We start from the raw sequence: 11,458 nt of genomic DNA on the forward strand, positions 1-11,458 counted from the left end.
AGAAACCCTTGATTTGCACACCCCACTTCAAAGCCCATTCACCAGGTTTATGGGAGGTGGGACAAATCGTCCTCTCATTCATGCCTCCCAGGTTCTTTCCTCCTTTGTGTGAGGCTCCCTTGAATTTCTTCTCCCGTGCCTTTTGGACACTCCTGCTTGCCAGTTTACCAGGTGAAGGGGACATACAGTGGCAGGATTTAGGAGCAAGTGGTAGGCATTGTTGGGAGCACATTGTGGTGGGGTGATGCATTGGATCCATCTTCCCAACACCTACATCACTTCAGCTAATGCAGATTGGGAGGAGGCAGGGCAGCTGTAAGGTTTGGGATGCACTGGTGCATTGGCAGGAGCACTGCATTGGTTCCATCATTTCACTGACACATCCCCAACCTCACTGCCACCCTACATCACTCCAACCAATCCATGTAAGCTGCAGGGGAACAAGTGTTAGGAGGATGGATCTCTGGTACCGACTCAGCTGCCCTAGTGTTTCTCCTTTTACAGTTGGCCAAGTTGAAATTAAAAAAAAAATAGTTGCATTGTCTTGTACAGGATCATTTCCCTGTGCTCAGCAAGTCTTCCAGGTGGGCCCAAGCTACATCCTTTGTATGATCTCTGCAAAATCCTCTGCTTGTTAAGGATTAATAAGCATTCTCCCCACAGGAATTGTTGTGACTGCTTTCCCACTGAATGCCTTGAAATGAAATTCTGTAAAGCTGTTTCACAAAAACACATTTTGATATTTAAAAGTGTCAGGTGTAAGCTTGGAGAAGCCCCTATTAAAATCCCAACAGAGCTCTGATTGATTAGATGTGAAAGAGGGAAAGGTCACTTCTGCCATGAACATTTGTCAAAAAAAGAATTTGTAATGGGCACAACCAAGCATGTACAAATACAGTGGTACCTCAGGTTAAGTACTTAATTCGTTCCGGAGGTCTGTTCTTAACCTGAAACTGTTCTTAACCTGAAGCACCACTTTAGCTAATGGGGCCTCCTGCTGCTGCTACGCTGCCGGAGCAAGATTTCTGTTCTCATCCTGAAGCAAAGTTCTTAGCCTGAAGCACTATTTCTGGGTTAGTGGAGTCTGTAACCTGAAGCGTATGTAACCCGAGGTACCACTGTACTGAAATGTTGAGAGAAGACACAACACTGTTTCTATACAACAGTTAAGAGACATAAAAGCACTGCCCTCTTTTGCATTTAGTCACCATAGTAGAGTTGCTTTTATATCACAATAATTGTGTATTCAGTATGTGCTATTCTGGAATCCAACACAGGGGAAAACTTCAACTACTTACCGGTGGTTTCTAATCTTTAGATAGGAACAGTATACGATTGATGTTTGCAAAGGCATTTTGCTATATTATGAAATTCACGCTCTTCAGGTAATAAGATGAAGATTTCACTGATCATACTGATGGATCAGTTACAGTGACAATGGCTGATTCTCTGTCATAGTCAGTGCTTCTTATCTAGACTGTAATTACATATGAAGAAAGCAAGAAGAAGACACTCACTGGCTAATTAACCTCTTGGGATATGCCCATGTTGGAGTGGGGATAAGTTTGAAAAAGGAGGAGGAGCATTACTAAACACTCAACTTCCAAAAAGTTCAAGAGAAACCAACATTATTTATAATAACATTAGAAAAATGTCTCAAGGGTGGGGGAGCACCCCATCTCAAGGTTGTACTTGGATGTTGAGTTTGATGAGCTTCAGTCCCAAAATACAAAATAAAGCAAATAGAAAGGGAGAGGAAATGCATTTCAAATATTTAGTCTCTCCTGTGGTGCAATGGGTCAGTGCATCTGGCCATTAACCAGAAGGTTAGTGGTTCGAGTCCACCCAGTGACAGCTGTGGGCAGGAGTCCTGAATTGCAGTGGTTGGACTAGATGACCCTTGGAGTCCCTTCCAACTCTACAATTCTATGATTCTATGTTTTATTTGAAATAGCTCTAACTTAACTGAGGTGGTGAATGTAATTTAAACCTTTAAAGTTCTAAAGTGTTTGAGACCAAGACACTTGAAGTAATATGTCATACTGGTCTAGTTTCCACCCCATGAATGGTGATCTTTACATCTGACCCACCTAACTTGGTCACTCAAGATTCCCTTGGTTCAGAGGTCAGAAGCTATGGTGCTCCTTACCAGTCGCTGGATGAGGGTCTGCTGGATCTGCATATCTTCCAACCATCCCAATTTGACCGGGACACCCCAGAATTACAGAAGCCATCCCTGCTTCTGATTGGATCCCAGAATGTCCCATTTTTGGTCCTGCATTCTCACACAAGTTAGCTGCCTCCTGCAAGTGTGAGACCAAAAGATGTGGTTTTTTGTGCCACACTTGCCTTGTGCACCTCCTCCTCCTCCACAGTTTTCACTTAAAAACCAGCATACTTGTTTCACACTTCCCAGATGCAAACTGAAACACAAATATCCTTTGAAACCCACATTTCACTGAATTTTATATAGCAGTTCTTCTGTGATCTAGTGTGTAAAAAAAAACAACACCACAAAAATATGTGCATACATATGCATGTGAATATGTAGGCTTCATGGTGGAGTGGAAATGACCACATTCATTTTGACCAAGCCTATATTTGCCTTGGTCACGTGAGTAAGGGGGCTTGGTCAATGGGGCTTGTGTGTGAGAAAGAAGGAGTAGCACTTGAGTCGGTGTGTGGAAAGGTTTAACATTGTATTTCAAGGGAATGGAGAGGGGTATGTAACTAGTAAGAAGAAGTGCATGTGGAAATGATATGCTATGTTGATGGGTTATATGCATTACGTGAATGGGATGTGTTGGACACCGGAGAGCATAACGTGCTTAGGGGCAGAGCAATGGGAATGTTAGAGAGGGTGTTGCAAGAATGGTATGAGTATGTGATTAATTGTGCGGACATTAGGAATGGCTACAAAAAGGTATTGCAATTGATTTGTCATATGTAGCTTACAGTGTTCACCTATAATGTTCATTAGCTACAATACAGAGGGCTCTGTAAAATGTCTCCAAGGTCTTAGAAGATAGCCTAAACGACTTTTGAATGTTGCCTTTCTTAGTGTATATGAGGTTCACAAACTACATATCATTCCCTTTTTTCTAGCTATGGAAGTCTAGTCACCTTATGCAACATCTAAAGATTTGAAGGCCAGAGTTGAATGCACATTTGCACATATGGCTGCCTGCTCTCCTCAAGGCTTCCTTCACCTCCTTGTTCCTCAGGCTGTATATGAGGGGATTGACTAGAGGTGTCAAAATAGTGTAAAAAACAGAGAATAATTTGTTCAGCTCTTTCAGTTCATTGGTGTCTGGCAAAACATATACAATGATGAGAGTGCCATAGAAAATGGTCACCACAATGAGGTGAGAAGAGCAAGTAGAGAAGGCCTTTTGCCTCCCTGTGGTGGATGGAATTTGAAGAATGGCTGCAATGATGTACATGTATGATGCTAAGGTCAGAATGAATGGTGGCAAGGTAGCTATTGAAGTCAGAACAGTTGATATGAGTTTAACCTGCCGTGTGTCACTGCAGGCCAGATTAATCAATGGAGTGAAATCACAAAAGAAATGTTGAATAACATTGTGACCACAGAATGTTAGCTGCAATACAAATATAAATACTGTTGTGTCCATCACAAAGCTGCTCATCCAAGATCCAACCACCAGCAGGAGGCAAACCTTTGCATTCATATGTGTGGAATAATGCAGTGGTCGACATATTGCCAGGCAACGATCATAAGACATTGCTGCCAGGAGATAGCATTCTGTTCCTGCTAAAACCCCAAAAGTCCAGAATTGGACCAAGCAGCTATGAATAGACATACTATCATTATGTGTTAATAAACTGGCCAGCATTCTGGGGAGGATGGTTGAGCTGTAACAGGTCTCTAAGCAAGACAAATTTCCAAGGAAGAAATACATGGGTGTGTGTAAGTGCCGATCAGTCACAACTAGTCCAACAATGATCAAGTTCCCAACCATGGTCATGATGTAGATCATGAGAAAAACAATGAAGAGAAGAATTTGTAGGTCATGGAAGTCTCCAAAGCCACGAAGGATGAATTCTGTAATGATGGTCTCATTACGCCCAGCAGGTTTTTGCATCTTTTTCAGTTGAAGGGGGGAATGGAATTTGTCCAATCAACAATTTAAAAAAATATCACTTAAAGAAAGGAAGGAAAAAATAGGGAGGTAGTCAAGAGGAAGGAAGAATACAGTATATTTTATATTTTGCAATTTCTTAATTTAAAAGCAGAGTTTAAAATCATTAAAGTATCCATATAAGAGTATATAAAACAATGTAGGGGACTCAAGCACATGTAACTGTGTAAAATCTTATGCATCAGGGAAAACCAGAGCATTGTGATACAGTAAGTCTTTACAAGATATCTGAAGCAACTGATAGCTACTGCTTTACATATGGCACATAGTACAAGGGCAAGAGCAGAAAATGTTAATTTTTTTGTCTCTACCCTATAATACTGTGTAGGGTGCACTGCCATGACTAGAAGTTTCCTAGATGATCTAAGTGATCTTACTGGCCCATGCAGGAGCAAGCAGTCTTTCAGGTAACACAGTCCTGAATTCTTCAAGGCTTTCTATGTTAACAACAAGATATTGAACTGGGGCCAGTAGCTGATTGTCAAGCATTGCAGTTCCTTCAACTCAAGTGCAATAGCACCAGTTGCAGCTTCTGGAACAATTCCAATGAAAGTGCCACATAAAAGAGCATTACAGTAATTGATGCATGAATCAGAGTGACCAAGGAAAGGGCATTGTTGGCATCCCACCCTAAGCAAAGAGGTCATTTGGCCCTCCAATGACAAAGGTGGATCAAGGGTCATTCACAAACTACACACCAACTATTTATTCAGACGGTGTGAAAGCTTGTGTCTCTATCTTGACAAGATTGAGCTTCGGTTTGTTGGTTCTCATCCACCCAACCACTGCAGCTAGGCATCTTTGAAAACAGTCACAGCCTCTCCTGATTCAGATGTAACAGAGAAATGGAGCTGGGAATCCTCACCATACAAATGATGCCATGCTATGATCTGGCAGCAGATCACTGCTCCAGCATTTCATGTCTTACCTAGAATATTGTGTGTGGCCATGCATGTCAAAGTGCTGGAGAGTATGAACAGTTGTTTTCACAAGTCAGCTGGTGAGTATATTGTTGGAACTGCATACCAAACAAGGCAGCTTTGTATGTTCATGTGATCACTGCATTCACAGAGCCCAGAATTAACTCTGTCCCAACTGCATTAGGAGGTTAGGCTTCCCATAATTTAAGAAATACTAAAGTGACATTAGTTCCATAGGTGTACCCTTTCAGCCCCAAACTCACTGCCACCATGTCCTTCCCCCACCCCACTCAGATAAGCTGCAGTGACACCAGTGTTGGGAGGGCAGCCACCATAGCACTGTACAAAACCATCAGCTGGTTTTTCTCCTTTCAGAACTGGCCACATTAAATTAACTCACTCTGACCAGAAAAGTTATCCCTGTGCCCACCAAGCTTGAAAATTGGGCCCAAAGTGCCCTATAAACTCCCTATAAGCCTTCCTACTAGGTGGCTGGTTAATAAGCATTGGTCACCCGGTAAATGAGTGGCTGATTTCACACTGAACTTGTTCTACCAAAATTCTGCAAGCCGGTTGCACTAACATTTCCCTGCTTAAAGCTGAGAGATGAAAGAAGCTCCTCTTTAATTTGTGACAGAGTTCTTGGCTGATTAGATGCAAATGAGGATAGGACTCCTGACAAAAAAAAAGAATTTATCTAATAAAAACAGCTGAGCATGTCACAGTAGTGTAGGCTGGAGAGAAGACAGAATGAGAGAATTAAAGGGCATGGAAGCCCTGTCCTCCTTTGCATCTGGTCACCATAGGGGACTTGTTTTTATGGCAGGCTGTTTGGAATAATCATGTATTCAGTATGTGTGGAGAAGGAACTGGTAAACCACTCCAGTATTTTGTCAAGAAAACTTCATGGACATAAAAAAGGAGAAGCTTTGAAAGTGAGAGTTTCCAAGGTTATGCTCTGGTTCATGGGGTCACGGAGGGTCAAACAGGACTAAGACGACTAAACAACAACAGTATGTGCAGAAAATTCAAAACTGGGATCTAAAGCAAGAGATAACTTGGACTACTCACCTTTGATTATAATCTAGAGTTGCTCTTTAGAACTGATCAGAAAAAGGTCTTTTGGTTTGTTATCAATTCCATAATTTTAAGGGATGAAATGACGATTTCTCCAGTCATGTTGCTGGATCAGTTTCAGTGACAATGGCTGATTCCCCTTCATGCTCAGAACTTCTTATCCAGAATGTAATTCCTTATGAAGAAGAAACAAGCACTTATTGGCTAATTGACCTCTTGGGATATTCTAATGTTGTAGTGGAGTAATCTTTTAAAAACATCACTGAGAATTTCAAGTGAAGACCAAACAATTTACGATAGATAATATTAGAGAAATTACTCAAAGGGGCCCCCACACCCTCTCCAGGATGTCCCTGGATAGTGAATTTGTTCAGCTTCAATCCCAAAATCAAAATCAAACAAAGTAGAAGAGTAGAAAAAATATTTATTTTTATTTGAAACAGTTGTATTTTAACTGAGATGATATTGTAATCTTAACCTTCAAAGTCCTAAAGAGCTTGAGATCAAGATTCATGAAGGAATATCTTATTCTGATCTAAGCTCCCACCCCATGGATGGTGCTCTTTCTATCTAACCCACTTAGCTTGGTCACCCAAGATTCCCTTGGCTCAGTGTGTGTTTATTTCAAGAGCACTGCCACTCTTTTCATGCCTGCCATTCTCTTTATCACAAAAATATAATATTTTTAACATTTAGATGACAGTTAAATTTCTGTGGCCACAATGTCATTGAGCATTTCTTTTGTGATTTCATTCTAATGATGAACCTGTCCTGTTACGATGCACATCAGGTAAAATCGTTCTCACCTCTATTGTTGCCCTGCCACCATTCGTTCTGACTATGACATCAAATGCGTACATAATGTCTGCCATTCTTGGCATCCTGTCCACCACAGGCCTTCTCTACCTGCTCTTCCCATCAGCATCTCAGTCAAGGGTCTTTTAAATAAAGAAATAAAAACATATTCTTCAAAGGCATTTTCTTATTATTCCTGTATACACGTATGCCCCAAAGGTAACTGGAAGCATAGCAAAATGCATACGGGAGAGGAGTAACTAAGGTTGCAATCCTATAAACCAGGAGTGGGGAGCAATTGACCAGTGGGCCGGATGCAATCTCCAGAAGTTTCTCATTTGGCCTAAAGTGCCTCCCCACACCCTGAAAGAATCAAGTTTTTGACTACAGTTGTACCTTGGGTTAAGAACTTAATTCGTTCTGGAGGTCTGTTCTTAGCCTGAAGCACCACTTTAGCTAATGGGGCCTCCTCCTGCCGCTGCGCCGCCACTGCATGATTTCTGTTCTCATCCTGAAGAAAAGTTCTTAACCCAAGGTAATATTTCTGGGTTAGCGGAGTCTGTAACCTGAAGCATATATAACCTGAAGTGTGTGTAACCTGAGGTACCACTGTATACATAAACACTAGGCGAGCCAGTGTGGTGTAGTGGTTAAGAGCGGTAGTCTCATAATCTGGGAAACCTGGTTCGCGTCCCCACTCCTCCACATGCAGCTGCTGGGTGACCTTGGGCCAGTCATACTTCCCTGAAGTCTCTCAGCCCCACTCACCTCACAGAGTGTTTGTTGTGGGGGAGGAAAGGAAAGGAGAATGTTAGCTGCTTTGAGACTCCTTAAAGGGAGTGGAAGGTGGGATATCAAATCCAAACTCCTCTTCTTCTTCTTCTTCTTCTTCTTCTTCCCTCAAGCCTAATTGCAGGAGTGGGACTTTTTACAGGGTACCAGTTTAACTTGTTGTGCACCACTGCAGGCCAGATTAATCAATGGAGTGAAATCACAAAAGAAATGCTCAATGACATTGTGGCCACAAAAGGATAACTGTGATATAAAGAGAAATGAGGCTGTGTTTATCTCAAAGCTGCCAATCCAAGATCCAGCAACAAGCCGAAGGCAAATCTTGAGATTCATAAGTGTGGAGTAGTACGGGGTCGGCAAATTGCCAAGTAGCGATCATAAGACATTGCTGCCAGGAGATAGCATTCTACAGCCGCAAAAACCGCAAAAGCCCATAACTGAAGAAAACAACTATAAATAGACACAGCTTGGTTCTGAGTTAAAAAACTGGCCAGCATTCTAGGGAGGATGGTTGAGCTGTAACAAATCTCCAAACAAGACAAATTGCCCAAGAAGAAATACATGGGGGTACAGAGGTGCTGAACTCTCACAACTAGCACAACAATGATCAGGTTCCCAACTATAGTCATGATGTAAATAACTAGAAACACCACAAAGAGAGGAATTTGCAGATCACGTAGGTCTCCAAAGCCATGAAGGATGAATTCTGTAATGATGGTTTCATTTCTCTCCTCTGGTTTCTGCATCCTTTCCATCAGCTTAGCAGGAGAAATGCAATCTGTTTGATTGGCATTACATAAGAAGCATTACACGAGAAGCAGGCAAACAGGAAGGAGTGCACTCTGATTCAATAAAAGAATTGGGCAGCTTCTGGAGGAGTCAGGAGTTAATGTTCCATAAGGCAATACACAAACAGTTCATATCAACCCTGCAACAACAAACCCTGAAAATTTGCCACCTCTTTCAGAGTCTGAGCACACGAGAAAGTATATTCCGTTTGTTAACTCACCTTCTGCAAATATCAGTAGACAAATAGTTTCCTATCATTAATCCACTTAGGAGATGATAGGTTGAAGGTGAAAAATGAAAACAGGTATCCAGGAAAATATATCACAATTTGCTTATATGGCAAGGTGTGTTCTGTGAGTAAAAACACAAAGCTGTATGTGGTCTGTTTTGATTTTTCAAAGTCATATTCTTTAAGCATAGATATGATGTTTCCTCATACACAGACCTCTCAGGGATCAGTGCAGTGACAGTACTTGACTCTGTCCTAACACCCATGGCTTCTTATATCGGGCTTAAGAAGAATGTGAGAAGCAGCAGGCATTCATGTCCTAATGAATGTCTTAGGAAATGTTTGAGGGATTCTTTGTTTCTGAATAAGTAATAAAAAGTATTGCTTGTAAATCTCTTTGGGGAATGTCTAAGGAAGGCAAAAGTGTTTGATTACCAGAATTTCTCATGGGATTCCCACACCCTCCCTAGACTGCCACTGCATTTCAGCTGAAGTGAAGTTCATGTGCGACCTCCTAAAAGCCCAAGTCAACAAGAGTAGGGTGTGTGGAGGGTATGCACACATGCCTGCCAGTGTACCAGCACGGAATGGGAATGTCTGCGGGCATTTTCTAAGTCCATTTTGTTGAACATGTTTAGACACCGCTGTGCAGTAAGGAAACGTTCAAAGCAAGAGGGTCAGTATGGAGCACACAGGGAAGCCATGGTTACTATTCCCTATTCAGGCATAGTGTCTGAACATGATTAGTAAGTTGTATCAAACCCATTCACAAAATTAATCATAATAAGAAGCACAACAAAGTCAGAAAAACATGCAAATTACCGGGAGGGGGAGAGACTTCAAGAGAAACTAAAATGTGTGAATTTAAAAGTTAAAATAATTGGGCTGTGCACCTCCCCTCCACACCATCAACTCTCCCTGGGTCAACTTGGGGACCACCTGCTCCACCTTGAGTCCAGTCCCAAAGTAGTTTGGAGGGTGGTGTTTATGTTTAATGAATGTCTAATGCCTAATTAAACATACAGATGAGAGGGGGAGGGAGAAGTAGATGTTGCTCTCCACCCCACTCCCAACTGACAGCAGGGTGGCAAGCTCAATTTTGCAGGGGGCTCTTTGGAAATGGCTTCTTTGCAGAGGCAAGGAAAGGAGGTGGTGTGTGTACATTAAGCCTGCAACTTACGTGAGGGTTCAGTTCCCAGGAACAGCACACAGGCAAAAAAACACATAAAACCAGGAAGGCTCAGATCACCTCCTCTTCACTCAGATGACCTCTGCTTGTTCTCCATGCTCTTGCTAGGTCCTATCTTCCTCTCCAACTCTCTGACAATACCCGAATACTCTCCCAGGGTGAGTCCAATGGCTGATGGGATTGCCAACGGTTGTTTCCCACTCCTCCACTTCCTTTTGACATTTTTTCTACAACATGTTTTTATTTCCCCTGAATTTTCCAGTTTATTATTTTTATTATTACAGTGGTACCTTGGTTCCCAAATGACTTGGTTCTCAAACACTTTGGTTCTCAAACTCCAAAAACCCGGAAGTGACTGTTCTGGTTTTCGAATGATTTTTGGAAGCCAAACGTCCGATGCAGTTGTCGGCTATTGTTTCTGGGAAGCCTGCACTAATCAGGAGCTGTACCTTGGTTTTCGAACATTTTGGAAGTCAAATGGACTTCTGGAATGGATTAAGTTTGACGCTTTTGTTTTTGCTATTCATTTTGCGGGGTTTTTTTGAGGCTTTTTCAGTTAATTTGCTTTTGTGACTGTGTGGAACCCAGTTCAGCTACTGATTGATTGATTGTATGACTGCAGAAATGGATAAAAGCCCCCCATCCAAACTGACTATCATCAGTGCAGGGAAGAAAAAAATTTTTTTTTTCATTTTTATCATCTACAATACTGTCTTATTTATTTTATAGTACAGTGCATTGATTATTGCTTTCATTTTATGGATCAATGGTCTTGGTAGATAGTAAAATTCATGTTAAATTGCTGTTTTAGGGGTTGTTTTTAAAAGTCTGGAACAGATTAATTTGTTTTGCATTACTTTCTATGGGAAAGCACGCCTTGGTTTTGGAATGTTTTTGGTTTTGGAACAGACTTCCGGAACAGATTAAGTTTGAGAACCAAGGTACCACTGCATTTTATTGCCGATATAAGGTAGGGTTGCCATACGTCCAAGAAATCCCAGACATGTCCTCTTTTGGGGGCGAACATGCCCCTCCAGGAGGATTTTTACCATTTTAAGGAAATGTCTGGGGTTTGGGGAGGGGTTAAATTTCTGTGTGTGGGTGTGCATGTGGGTGGGTGGTTCGGGTTCAGGTGTGGGCTCTGGTGTGGGCAGCATGGGCTCAGCAGAGAAGCTCAGCATATTTTTTTGCAATCGCGGGAATAAAAGCTCAACAACTTCTTTTGTCTGGATTTTTGCCTCTGGAAATAAACCCTAATGTAAGCTTGGGATCACATAAGAAATGTGAGCATAAGTTGAAAGCTTGGTGTACAAACCTCTGACTTCCGCGCGGCTGGAATGTATTCTACCGAAAAAATACATGAGCCGCATCTATTGATCTGTCCACTTTTGTCTCTGCCTAGCTCTATCCACACATTCACACAGAGAGAGCTCCTAATACAAAAGTGAGGAAGAGGTGCAGCTCTTAGCCCTTTGGCAGCGTGGCCATACAACCAGCACTTGCC

At 41.9% G+C, this 11,458-nt stretch overlaps 1 protein-coding gene across 1 annotated transcript; it reads right to left on the reverse strand.

Moving 5' to 3' along the window:
• Positions 1-3,119: 3,119 nt before the first annotated feature.
• Positions 3,120-8,955, reverse strand: LOC309517528 (olfactory receptor 8U3-like; the record flags this gene model as incomplete). Its single annotated transcript, XM_082196753.1, has 2 exons — positions 8,097-8,955; positions 3,120-3,709 (listed from the first exon to the last, which is right to left on the reverse strand). The coding sequence occupies exons 1-2, from the start codon at positions 8,500-8,502 to the stop codon at positions 3,120-3,122; spliced, it is 996 nt and encodes a 331-aa protein (XP_082052879.1). The 5' UTR covers positions 8,503-8,955.
• Positions 8,956-11,458: the final 2,503 nt, after the last annotated feature.

The sequence above is a fragment of the Podarcis vaucheri genome (assembly GCF_965113315.1).
Source record: "Podarcis vaucheri genome assembly, chromosome: 13".
Taxonomy (NCBI): domain Eukaryota; kingdom Metazoa; phylum Chordata; class Lepidosauria; order Squamata; family Lacertidae; genus Podarcis; species Podarcis vaucheri.